At 40.4% G+C, this 25,162-nt stretch overlaps 1 protein-coding gene across 3 annotated transcripts in view; it reads right to left on the bottom strand.

The window, feature by feature from the left end:
• Positions 1-25,162, bottom strand: part of TTN (titin) — a 282,606-nt gene that overhangs the window by 168,315 nt on the left and 89,129 nt on the right. For 2 of the 3 annotated variants that reach the window (XM_059166916.1, XM_059166914.1), the window contains 39 exons: positions 24,806-25,084; positions 23,526-23,804; positions 23,121-23,408; positions 22,680-22,958; positions 22,308-22,586; positions 21,918-22,196; positions 21,517-21,804; positions 21,105-21,392; positions 20,310-20,591; positions 19,776-20,054; positions 19,381-19,662; positions 18,953-19,231; positions 18,558-18,845; positions 18,088-18,366; positions 17,714-17,992; positions 17,334-17,612; positions 16,906-17,193; positions 16,477-16,764; positions 14,875-15,156; positions 14,356-14,634; positions 13,642-13,923; positions 13,071-13,349; positions 12,337-12,624; positions 11,948-12,226; positions 11,557-11,835; positions 11,188-11,466; positions 9,890-10,177; positions 9,466-9,753; positions 8,451-8,741; positions 6,164-6,451; positions 5,271-5,363; positions 4,859-5,144; positions 3,785-3,968; positions 3,489-3,578; positions 3,125-3,392; positions 2,747-3,007; positions 711-920; positions 433-510; positions 311-337 (listed from right to left, as the gene is read on the bottom strand). In XM_059166916.1, the coding sequence (XP_059022899.1) occupies positions 311-337; positions 433-510; positions 711-920; positions 2,747-3,007; positions 3,125-3,392; positions 3,489-3,578; positions 3,785-3,968; positions 4,859-5,144; positions 5,271-5,363; positions 6,164-6,451; positions 8,451-8,741; positions 9,466-9,753; positions 9,890-10,177; positions 11,188-11,466; positions 11,557-11,835; positions 11,948-12,226; positions 12,337-12,624; positions 13,071-13,349; positions 13,642-13,923; positions 14,356-14,634; positions 14,875-15,156; positions 16,477-16,764; positions 16,906-17,193; positions 17,334-17,612; positions 17,714-17,992; positions 18,088-18,366; positions 18,558-18,845; positions 18,953-19,231; positions 19,381-19,662; positions 19,776-20,054; positions 20,310-20,591; positions 21,105-21,392; positions 21,517-21,804; positions 21,918-22,196; positions 22,308-22,586; positions 22,680-22,958; positions 23,121-23,408; positions 23,526-23,804; positions 24,806-25,084 (9,981 nt within the window). Of the gene's footprint in view, positions 1-310; positions 338-432; positions 511-710; positions 921-2,746; positions 3,008-3,124; positions 3,393-3,488; positions 3,579-3,784; positions 3,969-4,858; positions 5,145-5,270; positions 5,364-6,163; positions 6,452-8,450; positions 8,742-9,465; positions 9,754-9,889; positions 10,178-11,187; positions 11,467-11,556; positions 11,836-11,947; positions 12,227-12,336; positions 12,625-13,070; positions 13,350-13,641; positions 13,924-14,355; positions 14,635-14,874; positions 15,157-16,476; positions 16,765-16,905; positions 17,194-17,333; positions 17,613-17,713; positions 17,993-18,087; positions 18,367-18,557; positions 18,846-18,952; positions 19,232-19,380; positions 19,663-19,775; positions 20,055-20,309; positions 20,592-21,104; positions 21,393-21,516; positions 21,805-21,917; positions 22,587-22,679; positions 22,959-23,120; positions 23,409-23,525; positions 23,805-24,805; positions 25,085-25,162 lie in introns of all 3 variants that reach the window. The other variant, XM_059166913.1, reaches the window with a different exon arrangement.

Raw genomic sequence — 25,162 nt, 5'->3', positions numbered from 1 at the left:
ATACAACCACATAGGCATGTTTATTCCCTGTGAAAACTGGTTCTGTTCTATGGCCACAAAATTTTGGCATGATCCTAGATATCAGCTGGATGAGACCTTCTTATCTCTCATTTCCCAAGCTCACAAAGCCTAACAGTTATATTATTTCCCGAAAATCATTTTACTGAATAAGATCTTACTGAAAAACCTAAAGAATATTTTTAGACATTTCAGTTTGGCTTCCACCATTTACAAAAATCTGCTGAATATATTTGAGCAAGGGTTGATTTTTCGGTTTTTTTTTTTTTTTTTTTTTTTTTTTTTAACTTACCAGGAGGCTTCATCTCAAGCTTAATTTCTGCAAAAGAAAAAAAATGACATTTTTGTATTTAGAGTCGTCCAGGCAGGACTATTTCAGGGATTGCAGTGGCTTAAATGGAGGTGTTCTCTGACCTTTAGTCGTTAAGTACAGCTCTGCTGTGCTTCTTGCTTCACCTCTTGGTTCCAGTCGAGCAATTACTGAATAGACACCTAAGAAGAATCAAATTTTTATTTCCCGGTACATCTATAAATAACATTTCTTTATTTAAATACAGTATGGATTTATTTATCATTCTCTTTCCTAAAAAACGTATTCTATATAGAATTACAGAGTATAAGTTAGGGTAGAAATATGTAAAACAGACAAGATTTAAATTATATATTCACAGGGATGCTGTCCACTAAATTACCTTCATCATCTGGGGTCACATTGTGGATGGTCATATAATGGCACCGACCATCATTCCTGAAGTTGTACTTCTGGCTCTCAGTTAGTTCTGTTGGTCCTTTGTACCACGTTACGATGGCGTCATCAAAGGACACTTCGCATTCGAAGGTGGCAGACTGATGCTCGCTCACCACAATGTTCTGTATGCGCTTCGTAAACTGAATTGGTTCAGCTGTTCAAGTATAAAGGAGAGTCAAAGTGAGATTGTACAGGAAGGAAATTTTTCCACTGTGCTTTCCCATCAGGTATCCAAAGCCTCCGCCTGTGTAACCAGCTAGAAAAATAACATAGGCTGAAAACATAGAAAAAAAGAAAGTGCTCTGTTTTGCATCAGTAACAAAAAATTATCCCTATACTTAAGTGTATTTCTTCAGGACCAACATAGCAAAGAGTAAGAAATCTACGAGCGTCCTTAAAGCATTTGCACAAAAGCAAGAGTCAAAAGGGCTTAAGACCCAAAAGTCAAATTAAACTTTAAAAATGTTAGTGAAATTGGGGCTTCACAATAAAGGGAACATAAACTTCATTTTCCTCTGTAACTTATTTACCTCTGAAATTCTTTCCTCTGTTAAAGAATTTTCTGATTCAGGACCTAGAATTGTTTATTATCTAGTATGCCATAACTTTCCTTGTGAAACTTTAAACTCAAGAGGATATCTGAACTTCTCAATTTCAGTCGGTTCACTTTTGAGAGTTCTGAAACTTGCTTTGTAAGCACCTGTGGCCATGTACGAAGGGCTCACCCCACCCCTCACACTGGGAATGAATGGCAAGGGTATTTAGTAGGGGAATGGGCTGCAGTAGAGGATCTTTTTGCAAGATTTTAGAAGTCTGGAATTCAGTGTCTAGCTGTATCAAGAACATCTCAGACATCAAAAATACTCTGGTGAGTCTTTTCTTTTTTTTGAAGGATCATATAAGAATGCAATAATTTAAAAAATGAGAAGTTGTTTCAACTGGATCCTTCACATAGAAACCTACTAAAATTTTCTGACCTTTAAAATAAAACCAGGCATTGATATCCATTTAAAGCAAGCCTGAGAAGTTGAAATGTTTGTGTAAATAAGTCACCTAATTATATTTTAACAACTATAAATGGGCACCTACCACTATGTTGAAACATCATTACAGCTAAAATGTTGCTCACTACAGTCCAAGGGAGTCTTCAAACAGTGCATATGATCAAAGGATTAAAAAATAAATATTATTGCTCCTAAATCCTGAGATTTCCCTTTATCTCAGAGATTTAGAAGGCTGGAATATAATCCTCGCATGAAATAATTATTTTGAAAAAGGGCTGCTAATCACATATGACATTGTTAATTTTATCTAATAAGTTTCAGACAAGTAGATTCAAAGATCAAAGGATTAGAAAATAAACATTATTGCTCTTATATCCTGAGATCTCCCTTTATTTCAGAGATTTAGAAGGTTGGAATATAAGCCTTGCATTAAATAATTACTTTGAAAAAGAGCTGCTAATCACATATGACATTGTTAATTTTATCTAATAAGCTTCAGACAAGTTAATCTCACACAAATTAATTTCTATAGACAAAAAAGATTTTTTTAGATCTATTAGATATAGCCAAGATCTTTTAGCAATGCTATAAAATCTAGTCATTTCCAAGATCTCTATCTTACAATGAGAATCATAGGGGTGAGAATTATGCAATTTATTGAAATTACAAGGAATGATTGAATTTAGCAGAATTATGGAATTCAAGTAACTGTTAGTCATGTCTTTGTTTGGACTGAAGTCTGCCTTCGGTTAAAGAAAAAAAAAAACACGCAAAAGATCCAGCACTTGTGTGAACACGTCTCTTGATTTAGTGTGCATCTTGAGATGTGAGTGAATGCTGGGAGGGTGTGCTGGGAAAGGAAAACACACGGGCACTTTGGCATACGTGTAATGGCAGGGTGGCCGCGGGAGGGGTCCTGCACCACATTTGCCATTGACTTTTGCACGAATAACCCCAGCTGTGGCCATTCACCCACCTTCGATTCTGAGCTCTGCTGAAGTTTCAAGGTCTTCATATTTGCAGGTGTACTGCCCCTGGTCTTCTGCTCGAACATCAGCGATGGTCAGCTTATGGACTTTGTGCTCCACTTCTGTCTTATGTCTAGCCTGGGGCTTAAGGATTCTGCCATTTCTGAACCATTCAGATTTTACGTTTGGCACGGAAAACTGGCATGTCATGGTGCAAGTCTGGCCTTCTTTCAAAGTAACATCCTGAAGATGCCGTTCCCAGGCAGGCTCTGCAGGTATGACACAGAAAACATTTTGTTTAATATACATGCAGATGTGCTCAACAGTAAAAGAATCTCACACATTGCTTTTTTTTTTTTTTTTTAAATAAAATGCTTTCTACTTACCAATTACAGTTAGTTTAGCACTAGCAATGTGTGGACCACACACCAGCCTATAATTGCCCTGATCTTTAAGTTGACAGTTTTTGACTCTGAGTGTATGTCGATCACCATCAATACTTATTTCAAATTTATCACTGGGCTCCAGTTTTTCAGTCCCTTTGTACCATGAAAGCTTGATTTCTGGATAATTAATCTTAATGTCAATTTCGAACACAGCATCATCATCTTTCAAAACTGTCTGATTCTCAATGTCCTTGATCAGAGTGACAGGCTACGAGAGTAAAGAATTAACACACATTAGTCACTCCTTCCCTTCTAATTCCCAATAACAGTCTGTTCACTGTATTATCTTCATGATTCACTTTACCTCTGTCTGTGACAACCTTTGCTGAATAAATGATACAAGTTCCTCAAATTCCTTTTCATCCTTCTCTGACTTCTCTATTTCCTCAATTTCCTGAGGAGGAAAAGCATAGAAAGTATTACATATGGGGAAAAAATTGAATTGGAGGATGCATGATTATGTTCAGCTTCCATTATTGATGCTGCTTAGGTTATATTAAATGATCTCACACAGCTGTAGGGTTCTAGAAATTCAAAGGCTACCTATTAGATGTTTCAAAAGTTAATTTTTAAGATGACGCTATTTACAAAAGATCATACCAATCTATGTGTCTCTTCTTCCTGACTTTGCTTTAGCAGTTCAAATGCTTGAAGAAGACCTCGGAAGTCAGTGATTCCATACATGCGGGCATATTTTTCATATTCTTTAGGATCAACATTTTTGAGAAGTTCCATGATATCGATTTCCTCTTCTTCTCCAGATCCTTTCTTTAAGACTGGAGTCCTGAATGAAATCAGAAATAAACATGAATCACCTGTTTTCTATTTATTTTGAATTGCCTATCATCATTTAAAGATTATAAATATCAATAAGGCTTTTTTCACCCTCTCACAAAGGCATAGTGCTATATCCTTTGTTTAAGAAATATTAGTTTTACTGCATTAACAATAAAAAAAAAAGTGGGTTTGGTGATGAAGTAAAGATTAGACCATTCTAACAAAGCACAGAAATTTAATTGAAGAATTTAAGAAAGAATTTGGAATGTTTGTAAATTTTACAACCAAATGAAATAATTAAAAGGAAAAGCAACAGCACTGGAAAAGCATTAATAAGGGTAAACATCATGTGTTATGGGAAAGATGTGTGGAAGGAAAATGTTGATTAATAACCGACTATATTGAAACATAATTTGTGTTGAAAGTATTGGTAATTATGGAAATGTTTCAAGTGTTGATCTAGGAAAGAATTCAGAACATGAGAAATACTATGTACAAACAAAAATTTCATATTGAGACAGATATAGATTTCTCTGTAGGCCAATTCCTTTGCCTAAAATTTTAATAAAACTCACTTCATTCTCAAAACTTCCTCATGATCATTCAGAATCTGCTAACCTATGCCCAAATACTGGGTGTTTGCTTATACGTTTCTGTGAGAATGTCTGTGTGCTTATGTTCATTTATCATCAGAATCTTGGAAGGGATGGTCCATGCCTCTTAAAAGATCTCTTTGTGACTGGAAAATGACTGTGTGTGTGTGTGTGTTTTAAGATTTTATTTATTTATTTGATATTTCATAATGTTTTTATTTCATGTTTTCTTTATGGCATATAAGCGTTATTTTTTAATTTATTTTCAGCATAACAGTATTCATTGTGTTTTAATTGAACTTACTTTTTCAGCATTGCTCTGAGATCTCCTTCAATCTTCTCCTGTTTCTTCCTTTCATCCACCTGTAGGTTAACGTTACTTTCAATTTCACCATGTTTATTAAATGCGACACACCGATACAATCCAGAATCGGTCTTTGTGGTGTCTCTAATCTCCAACTTTGCTTCGTCGCCTTTCTGATGGATAAGAATGCGACCCCCCTGGTTCAGTTGCCTCCATTTCCCTTTTGTCCATTTAACATTTGGGATTGGATCACCTCCAACTTTTGCGATAAATGTTGCGGTGGTTTCTAAGGAAGAATGAAAGCAAATGAATAAAAAACCTTGATTTCCCCAAATCAGCTCTTCCAAAATTAAATCAGTGGTAAAACCATACAAAGTCAGTGAAGGTAATGTACCGCTCACGAAATACTTACTTTCTACCACTCTGATACTCTGAGGTTCTGACACGAAGAAGAGTTTCCCGTCTACGGCCGCTTTCTTAGCTGCTGGGACTGCAGCTGGCTTGTCTGAAAAACATTTACATGTTTTATTATCACAGTTACCTTAAAAGTGGAATAAATAATTCCTTTGTAAAATGAGCTTTAGGCATTTGGCAGTATCAAAGATATCATTCACTCCAGGACTCACTACGTATAGGAGTGGATTATGGAAGATAAAGCAGTTTAATAGGCATTTATAACTACTTGTAGCTTTCGCATGCAGGTTGAACTATAATAGTTTTTTTTCTATAATTTTAAAAAAGATTTTATTTATTTATTTGACAGACAGAGATCTAGGCAGAGAGGCAGGCAGAGAGTGAGGGGAAGCAGGCTCCATGCTGATCAGAGAGCCCAGTGCGGGACTCCATCCCAGGACCCTGAGATTATGACGTGAGCCAAAGTCAGAAGCTTAACCCACTGAGCCACCCAGGTGCTCTGGCTGAACTACAATCGTAAGAGCAGTGTCCAATTTCATATTTCTAGGCTTGGCTTTATTCGATCGATTTCCTCCAGGACTATGACATTAGATTCCCTCATGTCACATTATCATAGATCATCTTTGGACCTTAATTATACCTTCTTGGATATGGTGGGAAGAGGTATGAGAAATAGGATGGTGAACTGTGGGTAATGTCAGACAATGTGTATCAAAATTATTCCCACTCAATTATCTAATACTTCAGTTATAACAAGGAGGCTATAAATTGCAAATGAGCATTAATTGATATTTCTGAAAAATGAATTCTATTCTTACTTAAGTTGTAATACACAAATCAATAGGAGTGGTCATTGGCTTAACTGGAATGCTAATTTTGAGGTATCTGTACCTTTAATGGTCACTTTGGCTTTTGAAGTGTCGCTTCCAGCCACATTTGAAGCTTTGCACACATAATCTCCCGAATCTGCTTTCACCACATCCTTCAGTTCCAGCACGGCAGTCCCATTAGCAAAGCTGAAGCTGCATCTGTCTGAGGGCTTTACTTCCCTTCCAGCCTTCAGCCACTGGATCCTGATGGGTTCCGATCCCCGCACATGGCAGCTGAGCTGCACAAATTCTCCTTCGCTTACTGTTACTGGAGTAAGGTGCTGATCAAACACAGGTGGCTTCTTTGGTTCTGGAATTACAAAGATAGCTTTGCTTAAAAGGAACATAAAGGCAAAAAGTTTCGAAATTCCAGAAAAGAAACCAGTTTTGCCTCAAACGGGTAATGAGCTGAATCAGTAACCGAATCAAGACTGATTCCTCTCTGAAGGCAGTAGTTGCATTTGTTGGAGTTTTTAAGGAAGATAAAGGTTGAAAAACAAGCAAAGAGCAGATGCCATGTTGGCCAAAGATCGTGCAAGCTCCATGTCCTGACTAAACACTGCAAACATGGCAACTGGCAGTTCCCATAAACTTCGGTGCTGTACAGCACACTGCTAATTCCCCTGAACATGCATATAGCTGTATATTTGCTATGTATATTTGCTATATTTGCTATGCCCTAAAAACAAAGGGCCTCCTGGGGAATTCTGCTCATCTAGAGCAGCAGTTCTTGCCACACTCTGGGAAAGAAAGCCAACATTTGAGTAATCTGTGAACCCACATCGTAATATGTGATTTTCCCTGGTTTTCTCTTTAGCTATGAAGTGCAGCTACAGTAGAATTTAAAATCTCATCTTTGCCCAAGGGATATAGCAGTTGAAGCTCAGTGTTCAACTGAAAACCAATGAGGAATATACAGGTAACATGGTAGGAAGGGCGTGTACAACTCAATATTATGTAATGGCTTTATTCAATGATACTGAGAACTAGTTATAAACATAAGGCAACAGTCATGACTATAATGATTAAAACTTGCAATACCTACTCTTAAAAAAAAAATTCTATGAAGAAATAGCCTCAGAATGTGATAGAAAGTACTCATCTACTCAATGGCAAAACCACCAGGGACATAAATCATGAATATAAACCACCATTAAGGATATATTTTTTGTTTCATTACATATATTTTAAAACTAAATGAACTTAAATTCTATAAAATGAGTATGTTTTAAGTTAAGACAACTCAAAGACACAAGCCCATTAGTGGCATTAACCTATTACCTATGCCTGTGCCCTGAAATGGCTAACTATATCACATCAGAGCTGGTATCAAACTCCAAGCTGCTCTAAGAAAGTTGGCTTATAAAGTGATTTTGATGAATCTGCACCATAATCATCTGGATGAAGCCATTTTATGATCAGAGGACCAGAAAAAAGGATCTCCTTAAAAGATAGTCTATTTCTTTCCCTCAAGTTAGGACTATATACGTAAATACATCCTCCATAATAGACAGCATCTTTCCTCTCATCTTTTTTTTTTTCCCTTTGAACAAATTCTACTCTTTTGTCTGCGATTAACATTCATTTACAGGCTACAAGCTTTGGGTAGGATATGTCAAAAATAATCCTTTAGAAATAGAAAAGAGAGTGTTTCAGAATGTGATATAACTTGTAAGTGGCAAAGCTAATGTGTTTTTCCATGACAAAATTTTAAGAAATTTTCAAAATACACATGCTTCATAAAAATTCATATATTACTGAGGCATGAATTTCCAAGTAGACTTAGACTGCTAACCACCTGAGAGAATTTTGGGATATGATTCACATGCTAAGATTTTAGTCCATTTATTACAGAACACCTCCTTTGCTGGGCATGTAATTATAAATAGTATGTATTTCAAATAAATATATGTGGAATTATGGCCAGCCAGTGACATCCCGTATATTTACAGTCATCCCTTAAACAACATGGGTTGGAATGGTGTGGTTCCCTCTTTGATACGAATGTCTTCTTTTCTCCAGTTCACTGTACTGTAAGAATATATAATCAACTGTTTATGTTATTGGTAAGGCCTCCTGTCAACAGGACGCTATTAGAAAAGTCTTGGCAGAGTCAAAATTTACACGGGGATTTGTTGGTGATCCTAGACTCCATGTTGTTTAAGAGTCAACTGTGTATCTTCTAGAACTTATCTGGCCAACAGAATTAAAGAAGAAATGCACAAATCAGAAGAAATGCACAGGCCTAGCTAGCTAACAGGCAATAAGAAGAACACTGGCGGAGGCTGGGGACCACGATGATGACTCACCTTTGATGACAATGGAAGATGTGCACAGAGCAGAGCCCGCGTCATTTGACACTTTGCATGTGTACAAACCAGCATCGCCCATGCCCGCCTTCTTGACGTGCAGCAGGAGGGTGTTGTTCTTGAATGTGATCTCACAGTTAGCTGTTGGGTGTATCTCTATATTATTCTTGTACCATGCAACTGTTATAGGCTGGGAACCGGCAACACGGCCCTCGAGTCTGAAAGAATTCCCTTCCGTTTCTTCAACAGTCTCTGAGAGTTTTTTAGTGAAACTTGGTGGGATGAGCCGCTCTGCAAGAAATTGCAACGGTATTTGAAATGGAAGCCATTTGAAATGGAAGCAGGTTATTGACAGAAGGCTCTTCAGGAAAATGAAGTCCTACTTTACATTAGAAGTTAATGCTAACTGACTAGATGAAGTGAATCAGTGTCTATTTCTAAACATCTCTGCTTCCTTCCACAAGCTTATTCTAAACTGTCCTGTGATTTATGGGATAAATGATAAAAATAACTTATGACCATTTACAGAACCACATAGCTGTAAAAAAAAGAAAAAGAGGAGGGTGGTCTTAGGGTCATGTAGGATATCTACAATTTTAGAAAAATATAGATTTAAGTTTTCATGGAACAAAGTAGGTATCCATTGGTTATTGAGGTAGAATGAGAGGGGGGTAGTGGAAAGATACATCTGATATGTCAGAAATATACATGTGTGTATGCATATACACGTGTGTGTGTATATATATGTATATTTGTATAATATAAGCTATAATTAATACTTTATTTTTTGCTCTATATAGTAAGCATAGAACTTTATATTCTATGCAATGTTAATAAAATGCTTACAATATATTAAAAAATATGGATTTAAAAAGATCACTTGTTCTCTAGAGAAACTTATTTCTTCTTCATCATTTTTATGTCATTTGTGGAAAACTGTCCTAGATTTTGCTGTCCTGATAGAAACTGCACCCTTGGAAAAGAACAGGAAACAATTATGCAAAACAAAAGATACCTTTTATGTTAAGTTGAGCCATGCACGAGTCCTTTCCCACTTCATTCACAGCATAGCAGGTATATTGCCCAGAGTCTCCCTTGTCTACTCTCAGAATTGTTAGGTGGGCTGTGTTTTCCAGGTAACTTATCTGGTAGTTTCCGCCACTTCGTATCTCTCTGCTATCTTTGGCCCAGGTGACCTTTATTGGTTGTGTTCCAGTAACATGGCACTCGAAGTCAGCACTGTCCCCAACCACGGCATCCACAGGGGTGACAGGGATGTCAAAGAAGGGCGGGTTCTTCCCCTCTAAAAACAGAGCAGAAAGACACGGTTTCAGGCTCTGCAGCCATCCCACTTTACAGAAACAGTGGCATTTTCTCCTTCATTTTGATGATAGAAATTTTAACTACCAAGACAGAAAGAAGCTGAAGCGGCCACAAACCTGTGAGGAGGAGTCTGGCACTGGAGGAAGCAGACCCGATGGGATTCGTGGCTGTGCAAGAATACTGGCCTGCAAGGCTCCGGTCTGTTTTAAAGATGTTGAGAGTGGCCACGTTATCCAAAAACGACGTTTGTACATTCGGGCCATCTTTCAACGGCTTGCCATCTTTAAACCAAGACACCGAGATAGGTTCTGATCCATGGATGGTACATTCAAACACAACTGGCAATCCAACCGTTTCTTGAACATCTCGCAATTGCCGGGAAAACGATGGTGGCAGTTTTTGCTCTGTAGGAGCAGAATCAAAATAATGAGTACTTCTGAATATGTATTCTTAATTTGCCAAATATCCTTCCTACAGTGATTGCTATATAGACAAAAGGATGTCTATAAAAATATCAGGAGGTACTGGGGTACCTGGGTAGCTCAGTCTGACTAAGCGTCTACCTTCAGCTCAAGTCCATGATCCCTGGTCTCTGGGATCGAGGCCTGCATCAGGCTCCCTGCTTACCAGGAAGCCCGCTTCTCCCTCTCCCACTCCCCCTGCTTGTGTTCCCTCTCTGTCTCTCTCTCTGTGTCAAATAAATAAATAAAATCTTTAAAAAAATATCAGGAGGTGCTAACAGCTCTTGAATTAACGTGGCCACAAAGAAAAACATAAACTTCTGGGGCAAAATTTTCCCTCTGCTGTCACCCTAATGCACACTAGGGACAAAATTATGTAAGCTCAAAGAGCAATGGAGAGGCTTGGGGTAGGTCTCCAGGCACATAGCAGATTCTTCTACATTTTTAAAAAAGACCGCCCTGTGGCAATTTTAATGGGACACTTATGAAGTGCAATTTTAAAAATATGGTTATGGGGCGCCTGGGTGGCTCAGTGGGTTAAGCCGCTGCCTTCGGCTCAGGTCATGATCTCGGAGTCCTGGGATTGAGTCCCGCATCGGGCTCTCTGCTCAGCAGAGAGCCTGCTTCCCTCTCTCTCTCTGCCTGCCTCTCCATCTACTTGTGATTTCTCTCTGTCAAATAAATAAATAAAATCTTTAAAAAAAATATGGTTATCATTTTTCTGAAAGATTTAATGATAGAGACAAGTGACTGCATGATCCTTTCAACTGAAGATGTAATCCTCTTATCTCTCCCAGTCTCAGAAGAGGATGAGCCACTAACTGTAGATGGAATTTCTTAAGCAGAACATTTTGCCTTGGGCAAGCTTTTCCTAAAATGAGGGCTTCGCCAGATATTTTAAATATGGTTCAAAAGAAACACAAATTCATTCACTCTTAAAACATTCCAATCACCTTGAACCGTGAGGAATGTTGAAGAAGAAACCTCTCCCACGCTGTTTTCAGCTCTGCAGATATACTCTCCACTGTCATTACCATCAACCTGGTTGAAAACCAGTGTAGCAACATTGTTCCTAAAATGCATTTTGCAGGTGGTAGTCGGTCTTAATTTCGTATCGCCTTTGTACCAAGACACCCCAATTTCAGGGGTCCCAGCAATCTGACATTGTAAAGAGGCAGAATCTCCAACGGTCACCTTAACAGGCTCCAACTGCTTGACAAAATACGGTGGTTCTGTAGGCAAGAGAGAGAGAATTTGTCACAAAGAGACATGTCAGAATGAGTCTTTATATAGGGCGCAATGAAGGCGGGGTCGCAACAAACCTAGTATTAGTATTTGTGCCGAACAGGAATCTCTTCCAGAAGCATTTTCAATGTAGCAGTTGTACTGTCCGGCATCCTCTATGGTGCTACTTGGAATTTCCAGGATTGCAGATTTTTCAGTTGTGGTGATATTACACCTCTGAGAAGGCATTATATTTATGCCGTTTTTCTTCCACGTGACTGAAATAGGAGGCGTTCCAGTGTACGTGCCCTCTAGAATCAAGGGTTTCCCTTTCTCTATGCTGTAGTCATTGAGTCTCTTCACAAATTTGGCTGCAGCTGTCATAAGCAAATGGGAAAATACGATATCAAACACATACATTCGGACAGAAACACAGCTGTTCCTTCATGTACGTCGGGTGTAAAAATGCGGACTAGCCGTCAAACAAACCTTTTACATGGAGATGTGTCGTGCAAGAAACTCTGCCAGCCTCATTACTGACTATGCAGGTATATTCTCCACTTTGTGTTGTCTCTACATCAAACAACTCCAGCTCTGCCACGGAATCCTCCAGAGATATGTTACACCTGTCCCCCGGGATGAGTTCGCTGCTACCCTTGAACCAGCTGACGCTGAAAGGAGGTGTTCCTTTTACGATGCTTGTGAAAGTGACATTGGCTCCGGTTAACACGTCCATGGCCTCGGGTTTCTGAACAAAGGATGGTGGCTCTAAACAAAAAATTACATACCAAGAGCAATTTAATATTTTTGAATTTTGATGATAATCTTGCTTAATATGTTATGAAATGCAGTTCCATTTTCCTGTTGTTTGAACTGACCTCTCACGGTCAAAGGAGCACGGCATTCATCAGAACCGGCAACGTTAGTAGCTACACATGTGTAGTCACCAGCATCTGATTCTTCTAGCATGTTCACAGTTAAAGCACAAGTGTTGTCTGTCAGGGTGGTCTGGTATTTCCGTCCACTGCTGATCTCGTTTCCTTCATGGAACCAGGAGACAGAGATGGGCGGTGACCCATAGACTTTGCACTCCATGACAACTGAGGAGCCAGACAGACCCTTTGTCTCTTTCAATTTTCTCGTGAATGAAGGAGGAACAACCCGGTCTGAATGGGATAAAAATCAAACAATCAAGGGACATCAGTTATAAAATGATTTGAGAAGAGAATTATTGTTTTTTTGATGGAATACACCTATATCCACTAGGCTTTCTTACAAGGATATCAAATAATTCCCTCTGGGTTCACACAGCTGAAAACCTCGAGAATCAATGGGCAAGATGTGCTAGCTGACAGGAGAGGGCTTTTGGTCTCTCATCACTGTGAATCATTATATGGTAAATTATCCCAGTATAAGAGAGGGTTAAAGACCACCTGATCCTTGTCCGGGGGTTCAGTTTTACTCCTACCACTCTGAATTGTGGAAATTTCCCCCCGAGAAAGGGATCTAACTTACTAATGTCCCGCTGTAGAAGACAGAGCATCCCACACACATATATGTAAATCAGGAATTACGTTATGATAACATTGAGATAAAAGCCCCACCGACCAACCTGAAACTTGAATTGAAGCTGTACAGCTGTCTTTGCCAACAGGGTTTTGCACCTCGAAACTATATACGCCACTGTCACTAGGTGCCACGTTGATAATCTTAAGGCCAGACACTTTGTTGAAGAAGCTTATTTTGTATTTGCTGTCACTTGTCAGTTCTTTTCCATCCTTAAACCATCTGGTACTGAGTTCAGGTGTGCCTGTGACTGTGCACTCCAAGGTACAGGTGTCCCCTGTGGTGACCCTTACGGACTCTGGCTTTTCCACGATTGCTGCAGGTTCTGGAATGAGATATAAATTACCTTCAACATTTACATTCAAACTGAAAAGCTAGAGAAAACATAGATACTAGAAGGGGGTGGGGGGATGGGTGAGCCTGGTGGTGGGTATTAAGGAGGGCACATATTGCATGGAGCACTGGGTGTGGTGCATAAACAATGAATTTTGGAACACTGAAAAAAAAAAAGAAAAGAAAAGAAAAAAAAAAAAGAAAAAAGAGAAGAAAAGACAAGGCAGATACTAGTAAGTGTGTGCTTCTTGTTCATGGTAACGTTCCATTCCACTCATACTGACCGAGAACAGATAGCGTGGCAAAGCATTCTTGCATTCCGGCATCATTTTTGATCTGACAGGTGTACTTCCCAGCATTGACTGTTTCTGCTCTTGCAAACTGTAGGGTTGCTATGTTTTCTGAATAAGAAACCCATATGTTGTCACTCTCTCTAACAATCTCCCCTTTATCTTTGAACCACACCACTGATATTGGCTCGGCGCCTTCAACAGTAGCCTGCAGCTGAACTTCTTCCCCAATGATGGTAGAAACATCACTGAGCTTCTTCACAAATCTTGGTGGTGCTGACAAAAAAGAGACAAATCATTTAAAATGTGTGGGGCTAGTAGACCTCCCTCAAGTTATGCAATGCTAGGAATTCCACTAGTGACAATACATTGTTTTCATTTCTTAAATAAGAGGTTATTTTTGGTGAGTGGGAGCAGGGACATGTTACAGTTTATATTAAGCCAAAAGAATCAAATGTCTTGTCCCTTCCAAGCTTTCTGAGTTCAATGCAACCCACTGGAAAAACCATCTCAAATGATCCTTGGTAGGATTCGGATATGAGATGCACACTAAACATCAAAGGATTTGGAAGAGAATAAAGGGAAAGTAGAAGACACAGGGGGTGATAAAGGACTGGGCAATCACTAGGAAGCAAACAGAGCATTAAAATTAGAGGGAAGGAAATTAGAAGGGAAATGGAAGACAGAAAAGACTGAGGCCGTTCTAACCTTTCAGAGTGATAGAACTGACACAAGTGTCACTCCCCACATCATTGGTGGCTTTGCACTGGTAATCCCCCATGTCAGCGGCATCGACATTTAGGATGTGAATACTCGTCAGGTAGTTCTCAGACATGATCTTGTACTTCTTGCCACTTCGAAGTTCTCTCTTATCTTTATGCCAAGAAACTTGAAATGGGGGAGTACCCTGAAGCTCACATTCAAGATGGACATCAGCTCCTTTGAGCGTCTCAATGGGATGAGGCTTTTTGCGGAAAATGGGTGGTTCTACAATTGGAAGGTAATTGAATTAGAAAAGACAGGAAAATCAGGATGTATTCTGTAAGTATAGAGTTTCAAGTAAGAATCAGCTTTCTATTCCAACACAGAGATAGAAAACATCACTTTCAATTTTTGATCCTATCCTTCAAAAATTTGAAGATGTTGCTGGAGAGTCAAACAGGGACCTTTGAGGACAGCTAAAGAGGCGTCGACTGTGAAAAATATGAAGGAAGAGTACGAACTGACCTTTAACTTTTAAGGAGGTGCTGCTGCTTGCACTGCCTGCTGCATTTCGGGCCTCACACGTGTAGTCCCCACTGTCCTCAACACTGAGGTTGTGCATTTCCAACACCGCCATCGAGTCGAGGAATGACATTCTGAATTTACTGCTCTCTTGAATTTCAGTCTCGTCTTTGTACCATAGAACTTTGATCTCCGGAGACCCTCCTATTTTACATTCATATCTTGTGTAGTCATCCTGTTTCACAATTCTTGAAGGTTCTAGCTTCTTAATGAACCTGGGTGGTTCTATGGGACCAAGAAGGAAAATAGCAATGTAAGGGATGGAAAAAGCACATATAACTCCAGATGACATGAGAAAAGGAACCCTTCTGTCGGAGAGGTCTTAAACTCTGGAAAACATATTTATGTGATATAGTTCAAGGAAGAATAGTTCATAATGAGTCCTTAAGAATGGTTAAGTTGAATCTAAGTAGAAATTTCTTAAAATAAAGTGTGTGCATTTCTGTAAGCACCCGCATCAAATGTTATTGCAAACAGAAGGAGGAAAATACACTAATCCCTATGACATGCTTCTCCTCCCAGCAAAAGAATCATATCTTTAAAGCAATATCAGAGGCCCGGGGCTCTGTCTGTTGTTGGAAGCACTCTGAATTTCCAGGGAATAAGAGGGCTTGACTAGTCTCCTGGATGTAAACCAGGGGAGATGGATCTACTCTGGCTGCAAAGATACCAGATGTGTACCATAAGGAGTCAGAATAACAAAACTGGGTGAGATATCTTAAAATTTATGCCCATTTCTCTTATAGACCTTACGTAGATATTTCTTCAACCCTCATAATTTCCCTTTGCAGTTGGGGAGAGTAAGGCTTTCTTCATGACTGAAGCAAAAAATTCAAGCTCAGAGAAATAAAAATGATCAAGAGCATGTCATAGAGTAAATGCACTGCTAAATAAAATTCTATTTTAATTTCAAGATGCCTATAAACCACCACCACAAATACCCTCAAAAATTCTCTAATGGGTTAGGTCAGTAGCTCACTGAGTTAAGGACTTAATTTCTGACAATGGCAGCCATGAACTTGGTACAGAAAGATATGGCTGCCTTCCACCAGGTTGGGTATCGATGTTGTCCCAGCCTTCTGGCTTCCTAAACTCTTTCAGTGGGGGCTAGTGGAGAAAGAGAGGTGAGCACAAGCTGACTCTTCCTGAAGGGCTTGTTTGGGATCTGCTGTCCTCTAGAGTGACAAAATCCATTAATTTACAAACTAGTGTGCAAAATAAAGCATTTGAGATCACTTCCTTTTTTGTCTTAAGCTGATTTCTTCCAAACTTAGATTTTCTTGCAATTCCGTGAAAAAATTTTGTTTGCTATTTCCCTAGTCTCTACCTTTAGCCTTTGAAAATGGACGTTCAGTCCATGTTTCATCAGTTTTGTATTTTTAAAATAAAAAACGTTAAAGCTTGGCCCCATTTGGAAGGTCCTAGATCCATTCGATCTAATTACCAGAAAATGTTCTAAACATAACTTTCAAGCACACCCTTCCTCTTTTATTTCAAGATACTGAAAACGTAAAAGAGATGTTGCTACTTGACTAGAACATGTACCTTGTACACCCAGGTGAGCAGAACAAGAGTCTTTTCCAGCAACGTTGCTTGCGTAGCAGGTGTACTGCCCGGCATCACCTTTGCTTACTTTGAGAACTGTCAGTGTAGCAGTATTTTCAACCAAAGTCATCTTGTAGTTCCCTCCAGGGCGAATCTCTCGGTTATCTTTGGCCCAAGTGATTTTGATGGGTGCAGTTCCAGTTACATGACATTTAAAAGAACCACTTTCTCCAAGAGCAAGATCTACTGATACAGGCTTTAGATCAAAGAAAGGAGGCACTTCATGCTCTGAAAAGGGTGAAGACCAACATGGTGACTTTAGTTTTCATGCTCCCAGCCATGGAGCAGAAACTAAGTGGCACCAGTCTTACAGTGGCCCACATCAGTGAAGCTTTCATAATGAAGAGGGTAATGTGATAAGATACTCACCTGAGAGAATGAGCTTGGCACTGGACGAAGCAGTTCCAAGAGGATTAGAAGCTGAACAATTGTACTGACCAACGTGGCTCTGGTCAGTTTGCAAAATCTGAAGCGTTGCTACATTATGAACAAAAGATGTCTGCAAATTCGAATCATCTTTCAAAAGCACCCCATCCTTGTACCAAGACACTTGAAGAGGTTCTGAGCCATTGATGCGACATTCAAATGCAACTGGGAAACCAAGAGTCTCATGAACATCCTTCAGTTTTCTTGCAAAGGAAGGTGGAAGTTTGCGCTCTGTAAAGAAGTTACAAATAATCCTTATTTACAAGAGAGACAACATCCATGACATACTTCAAGCCATTACAATTTTGATGTTTTTAAGAAAATGGTGCCATCAGCACACGGCACGACTTGTTGAATGAAACCATCATCACCTTTGATAACAAGCACGGCGGAGGAAGCGACGGCCCCCACGCTGTTTTCTGCCTTGCATGAATACTCTCCCACATCACTGTGGTCCACTTTGTTGATTATTAAAGAGGCAATGTTATTTTTAAATTGCATTTTATATGCAGGAGCTGATCGTAGCTTTGTATGTTCTTTGTACCAAGAAATTCTAATTTCTGGGGTTCCATCCACTTTACATTGTAAAGTCGTGGGTTCTCCGATGGCTGCTTCTACGTGTTGCAGAGGTTCAATGAAATAGGGCGGTTCTAGGGTACGAAGGATGATAACCAATCAATCACGTGAACTTGAAGAGGAGGTTTTAAAAGAAGGAAAAGACAGCAACAAAAAGAGGGTTAATTAAACACACCTAAGACAGACACCAGAGCTTCACAGATGTCTTGCCCGGCCTCGTTCTCTATCAGACAACTGTACTGCGCGTAGTCCTCTATAGTGCTCTCTGTAATTTCCAGGATTGTCGATTTCTCTGTCATGGTAATACTGCAATTGTGAGACTGTGAGAGAGGGAACTCATTCTTCATCCAGCTCACTGAGATGGGAGGTGTGCCAGTAAACGTGGCCTCCAGAACAACGGGGCTGCCTGTCTCCACGCTGAAGTCAGCCAACCTTTTCACGAAGGTGGCCGGTTCTGTATGGAGGAAACATGAGGGTGAAATGTGCATCTTCAAATGAAGACTTGGAAAGGAATTTTAAGAGACACACGAGGGGGAGAACAGAGCAAACCTTTCACAAACAGATGCGCGGTACAGGAGGCGCTGCCTGCGTCATTGGTCACGAGGCAAGAGTAGTCTCCGCTCTGTGAGGGCTCCACCTCCAACAGCTCCAGTTCTGTCACAAAATCTTCCAGAGAGATGGTGCACGACTCCCCTGACACCAGTTCCCGGCTGCCCTTAAACCACTTCACCTTGAACGGAGGGGTGCCTCTAATGACGCTGGTGAAGATGAGGCTCGTTCCAGGTAAGACTTCCACAGAGTCGGGGACTTGTTCGAAAGAGGGTGGCTCTGGATAGCCCAGGGGAGGAAGAGATCAAGAGAAAGAAAGAAATCCAGGTGAGATGAGTTTTGCTCCTCCGGGAAAAGGGAGCTAAGACTGCAAATGAAGACAAGATATGAAGAAATTCCACATGAGGCGGGTGCCATGTCACATGGCCCTGACAGGAGGGCGACCACACCCCTGCCCCTTGCACACTGACCTTGCACAGTCAGCACGGCCGAGCATTCATCAGAACCAGCCACGTTGGCAGCCACACACGTGTATATGCCTGTGTCCGAGGGCTCCAGTAAGTGCAGATTCAACGTACAGACATTTTCTGAAAAGCTGGACTGGCATTTAGGGCCGCTAATGAGCTCATTTCCGTCCTGAAACCAGCCAACTGAAATTGGGGCTGAGCCGGAGACTCGGCACTCCAGAACCGCCGAGGCCCCCAAGACGGCGTTCGTGTCCTTCAGCTTGCGGATGAAGGAAGGAGGCACGACTCGATCTATGTGGAGAAGGGTAGTTTTCCATTTACAAGAGAAACTTCCTTTTTCTCCCCACCCCCCATCCCAGGGAAAAATGATAGATTCCTAAAGACCTCATACCACTCACCCGACACGTGGACCGAGACAGAGCACGTGCTTTTACCAACACTGTTTTTCACTTCAAAACTATATAACCCCTTGTCGCTCATTTCTGCACAAGGGATTTTAACTGAAGCCACTCTGTTGATGAACGTAATGTGATGTCTGCTGTCTGCAGATAACTCTCTCCCATCTTTGAACCACTTGATGGAAAGTTCCGGTGTTCCAGCCACTACACACTCTAATGCAAAAGGATTTCCTGTAGTGACAGTCATAGGTTCTGGTTTCTCTACGATTCTGGCTGGTTCTAAAAGAAGAAGTATAATGCATTGAAAATAAAGTCACCTTCCAAACTGAGAGTGTAATCAATATATAATGGGGTAAGAATAATATTTGCAGATGATGATCATGGGCCAATCAATTTGATATTTTTTCAGGTTGTATTTTGTTACTAACCTACTACAGTCAAGACCGCTGAACATTCTCTCATCCCGGCATCATTTTTGATCTGGCACACGTATTTTCCAGAATCAGATGCTTCGGGACTTCCAAGTTGGAGGGTGGCGACGTTATCAATGAATGAAATCCTGGTGTTTTCACTCTCTCTGATGACATCACCTTTATCTTTCATCCAGACAACAGAAATGGGCTGGAAGCCTTCCACTACCGCCCGTAACTCAACAGCATCCCCAATAAGGGTTGAGGTGTCGGTTAGCTTTTTCACAAATCGTGGGGGTTCTAATGAAAGAAATTTGTGGTTAGAAAGAAAAAGAATCACAGTCACGTAAGTTATTAGTTAAGCAAGAAAAGATGAAAGGAAGAGACATATTTTTGTGACCATGTATACAAACCTTTGAACTTGACAGTGCAAACACATGTGTCGCTTCCCACCTCATTAGTAGCTTTGCAGTGATATTCTCCTACATCGGAGGCTTCCAGATTAAGGATGTGAAGACTTGTATCAAAATTTTTTGAAGTGATTTTAAATTTCTTGCTGCTCCGAACTTGCTTTCTATCTTTAACCCACACCACTTCAAATGGGGGGGTTCCCGAAATTTCACATTGTAAGATAACATCAGAACCTTTAAGAGCTCCTATTGGAGAAGGCTTCTGGGTGAAAACAGGAGGTGCTACCAGAAAAAAAAAAGAAGATGAATGATGAGAACATCTGCTTACTAAAACGGAAAAATAATCTTCTAGAATCCAGAGTCATTAAGAATGATTGGCATGACCGTAGGATGGTATGTTAACAAATAACAATCCACAAAAACTAGTTTAAGAATTGCAAGCAAGTCCCCAGAGTGAACCTTTTTATTTTGGAGCTCATGATATCGCTGAGAAAGAATCTGATCAGAGAAGAAAGGAAGGAGCTTAATGTGTCTAACCTTTCACAGTCAGGGCTGTGCTGCAGCTGGCCTCACCAACACCATTATGAGCTTCACAGATATAGTCACCGCTGTCCTCAGCGCTGCCTTCATTGATGGTAAGCAGTGCCACAGAATTAACGAATGACATATTGTACTTCCAACTTTCGTGAAGTTCACTGTCATTTCGGAACCATACAACTTTGATTTCTGGGGAACCACTTATTTTGCATTCCAGTTGGATGGATTCTCCCTGCTTTGCAACTTTTGAAGCTTCTAGTTTCTTAACAAACTTGGGAGGTTCTAGTAGATCAAAGGAAAAAAACAACTTGTGTTGGTAGTTGAAGATCTCATAAATATATATTTAAACTGGTTTATTAAGAATATACTTCCTGGTAATTTTATGGTAAATATTATATTTTCTATTAAATAAGCTTTGAATATAGAATTTAATTGTTAAGTTTATTTTTATAAGCTAAAACATATAAGTTAATGTATTACAGAGGTATTTGATCAAAATTTAGTAATGATAAATCAGAACTCCATATAACAGAAAGAATATGAGGACAGTAGAAACAATATTACAATATTTAACAAATTTCAACTAGACAACACTATCTGATAGGACCATACTTAGAGTTAACACTAGTTCCGAAAACAATATAGAGACAAACAGAATTTTGATTAATGTTTTCAATACTAATATGTGAATTCTAACATGACTCAATTTATCCCAAACCCTTAAAAACTAAAGGTACTTTTAGAAGACACAGATGTGGGAAAGAACAGATATTGGTAGATGCCACGTAATGATACCTTTTACACTGAGTTGAGCTGAGCATGTGTCTTTGCCAACATCATTGGTTGCTTGGCAAGTATATTGACCAGAGTCCCCTTTGCCTACTTTAAGAATCCTCAGATGGGGAGTATTTCCCACACAGGTGATAGTATAATTTCCTCCAGGACGTATCTCTTTGTTATCTTTTGACCAAGTGATTCGCATTGGCTGAGCACCAGTAACATGACACTCAAAGTCAGCACTTTCCCCAGCAATGACATCTATAGATACAGGCTTGATGTCAAAGAAAGGAGATTTCTTAGGTTCTGGAAAATGAAAAGAGAAGGCAATGTGTTTTGTTTTACTTTTCCCATTGGCCATTTCCACTCTGGCAATGAGTAAGAAGTCATGGTTTGGTTTGTAAAGGGAAAGATTAATATGGGAACAAACCTCTTGCTGTCAGTCTAGCACTAGAAGATGCTGTTCCAAGTGGGTTAGAAGCTGAGCAGGAGTACTGTCCAGAGTGACTCAAGTCAGTTTGCAAAATTTTTAAGGTTGCCACATTATCTACAAATGATGTCTGCAGATTCTCATCATCTCTTAAAAGTACCCCATCTCTATACCAGCACACTTGGATGGGTGCAGAGCCATTTAATCGACAAGTGAGTGTAACCGGCAACCCAACAGTCTGTTCAATGTCTTTCAGTTGTCTTGCAAAGGAAGGTGGGAGTTGGCGCTCTGTAGGAAGACAAGCGACACTTGAGCCATCAGTAGCCTGAATAAAAATTTCTCCATACAGATAAAAGAATTAAGATGAAAAAATTTCTTAATTTCTAAATTCATGTCGTCACCTTGAATTCTGAAGACAGTCTTAGAAGAGGCAGTTCCTATACTATTCTCTGCTTTACATGTGTACTCTCCACTGTCATTAATATTCACTTTATTAAAAACCAGTGTGGCCACATTGTTGGTAAAATAGGTCCTGTATTCAGGAGTTGGTCGTAACTTAGTGTCTCCTTTGTACCAAGATACTGTAATTTCTGGCGTCCCAGCCACCTGGCATTGTAAAGAAACCGAATCTCCAACGGATGCCTCCAGAGGTTCTAGTTCCGTAACAAAATACGGCGGTTCTAAAGAAGAAAGGATCACAGTCAGCAACTGGAATTTAAGAACACCAAACAAAGCATGCTTGGTGCCACATAAATGCCAATCATTGACAAGGGAATAGTAAGACAACACACCTAATGTAGATACCAGAGCTTGGCAAACATCCTTCCCTGCCTCATTTTCAATTTCGCAGGAGTACTGTCCTGCATCCCTTTTTGTGCTATTCAGAATTTCTAGGATGCAGGTTTTCTCTGTTGTGACAATGCTGCATCTCTCAGATGGAGTTATGTTAAAACCGTCTTTCTTCCAGGTCACTGAAATTGGAAGCGTCCCAGTGTAGGTGCCCTCCAGAATTATGGACTTCCCTGGTTCCACGGAGTGATCGCTTAATTTCTTCACGAAGGTAGCTGGTTCTGGTGAGTGAGAAAGCACAGCAATTAAACACAGGAAGAATGCAAAGATGCCCATGTAGAAAAAATAGGAAGGGCAAGTGCAATTGAGCAGACCTTTCACAAAGAGACGTGTTGTGCAGGACGTTTGGCCTGCACTGTTAGAAACCACACAAGTGTATTCCCCACTCTGAGAGACGTCAACATTGAATAATTCCAGTTCTGCCACAGTGTCTTCAAAATAGATGTTGCACCGGTCTCCTCTCACAAGTTCTCTGGCACCTCTGAACCAGCCAACCTTGAAAGGAGGGGTCCCTCGGATAACGCTTGTGAAGGTGACATTCTTGCCTGGTAGTGTTTCCAGAGGTTCAGGTTCCTTCACGAAAGAGGGTGGTTCTACAGAGACATGGAGGACATGGGATAGAGCCTGTAAGCTTCTCATTTAGTTGCAACTTTGAATCAAAAATGAAGAGCCCTTTTGAATGGGCAACAAACGGGTGCCTGGATGAGCACCCAAAGGAGAATCTGTAAGAAACGGTTTGCGTAGGGAACACCGACCTTGCACAGCCAAGGCTGCCCGACATTCATCGGAGCCAGCCGTGTTAGCAGCCACACACGTGTAATTGCCCATGTCCGAGGAGTCCAGGGAATTTAGCTGCAAGGTGCAGACGTTATCTGAAAACGTGGTTTGGTACTTTGCTCCGCTGACAATCTTCGTTTTCTCATGAAACCAGGCAACAGAGATGGGTGATGACCCAGCTACTTTGCACTCCAAGATGCAAGAAGTACCCAGCACCCCAACAGTATCTCTCAGTCTCCGCGTGAAAGAGGGAGGGACCATTCGGTCTGTGTGAGGAAAGGCAAGAGATCATCATGGTTTGAAAGAGAAGCACCCTGAGAGACCAAGGCAGATAAAGGCATTTGCATAAAGCCATGGGGGGGGGGGGATGTAGCTGAACGGACCTGAAACATCAACCACAGCAGTGCAGCTGCTTTTCCCCACGTTGTTTTGAACCTGGAAGGTGTATGTGCCTGCATCTTGGCTTTCAACAGAAAGTATCTTTAGGGAAGAGATTTTGTTGTAGAAGCTAAATTTGTGTTTCTGGCTGCTGGTCAACAGCTTCCCGTCCTTGTACCATTCCACTGAGAGTTCAGGAGTGCCGGCCACCTTACACTCCAGAGTGCACGTTTCTCCCACAGTCACTGTCATGGATCCTGCCTTCTCAACAATGACCGCAGGCTCTGAAATAAAGCGTGAGAGCCATCTGTCAAAGTCCGTTACCTTTACCATGCCCCTACTCTCAAATCCCGTTAGACTGTTTCTTCCCATGGTGTGGTTGTATTTCTTCCCATCCCTAGAGAGAGATGATTCCACAATTACATGTTATTGTGAAATTCGGGGTTAGGATTAAGAAATATTTTTCTGCACTAGTTGACTTCCAAAACAAATCAGTGTATATTACACAGTATGTACTGATTTGCACTTGACCCTAATGCAAATGATTCATGTTATTATGAATTACTTGATATTTTTGCTTTATTTTAAGGTGCTAAAGCTAGTAGTTTTAAAAGCTATTATCCAAACAGCTGCCAAGTTAAAATGTCCAAAGGTACAAGTGCATGTCTTTCCTACTTAACTTTGATCTTGGGAGTTCTTGCCATATTTTGGAAACAATTTCCTTGTTGCCTATGCTGGCTTCCAGCAGCTTTCATGCTTAAACAAAAGTGAGTCATGATTATATTGGCTAATCCATCAAGAAAAGCAGTAAGTAAACATTGAAACAAATGGCTAAGTTTTGTTAGGATCACAGAAACAGGAAAGAGTTTGAAAGATCGATTAGTGGGGAAGAAAAGATTGATTAGGTCCTTTCTCCTAAAGCTTTTTTTTCTTTCTTTCATTTCGTTCTTAAATGTTTTATGTATGTATGTATGTATGTATGTATGTATTTGAGAGACAGAGTGAGAGAGAGGTGGAACAGGAAATGGGCAGAGGGAGAGGGAGAAGCAGGTTTCCCACTGAACAGGGAGCATGATGCTAGGGTCCAGGGATCCCAGGACCCTAGGATCATTACCTCAGCCGAAGACAGAAGCTTAACTGACTAAGCCACCCAGACACCCCTCTCCTAAACCTTTCAGACAGGTAAGGATTTATATCCTTCTAGAAGAAATGCAGAACAGGAGGGTCTACCAGTGACTCAACTTGGTGTTTGGCATCATCTTCTATCAGGGACCATTGTACCAACCTAACACAGTCAGTGTGGCCATGTTCTCCCTCATGCCACCATCATTCTTGATTTGACAGATATACTTCCCAGCATTAGCTGGTTCTGCTTTTGCAAACTGCAGAGTTGCAACATTGTCTACGAATGTAATTCTGATGTTTTCACTTTCTCTGATCACTTCTTTCTCTTTAAGCCACTGGACAGAAATAGGCGGGGCTCCTTCTATGGATGCTTGTAACTCAGCGGGCTCGCCAGCTATGACAGTGAGGCTGTTCAGTTTGGAGACAAATCTTGGTGGTTCTGAACAAGGAAAGATGGGTGGAGATTGTTGAAAACGTTGTCCAGATAGTGGAAGACAGAGAAAAAAGTAAGTTTTGC

This window comes from Mustela lutreola, chromosome 3 (assembly GCF_030435805.1).
Source record: "Mustela lutreola isolate mMusLut2 chromosome 3, mMusLut2.pri, whole genome shotgun sequence".
In the NCBI taxonomy this organism is placed as follows: Eukaryota; Metazoa; Chordata; class Mammalia; order Carnivora; family Mustelidae; genus Mustela; species Mustela lutreola.
The sequence above is the reverse complement of the archived record's forward strand: the minus strand, read 5'-3'. Positions and strand labels throughout refer to the sequence as shown.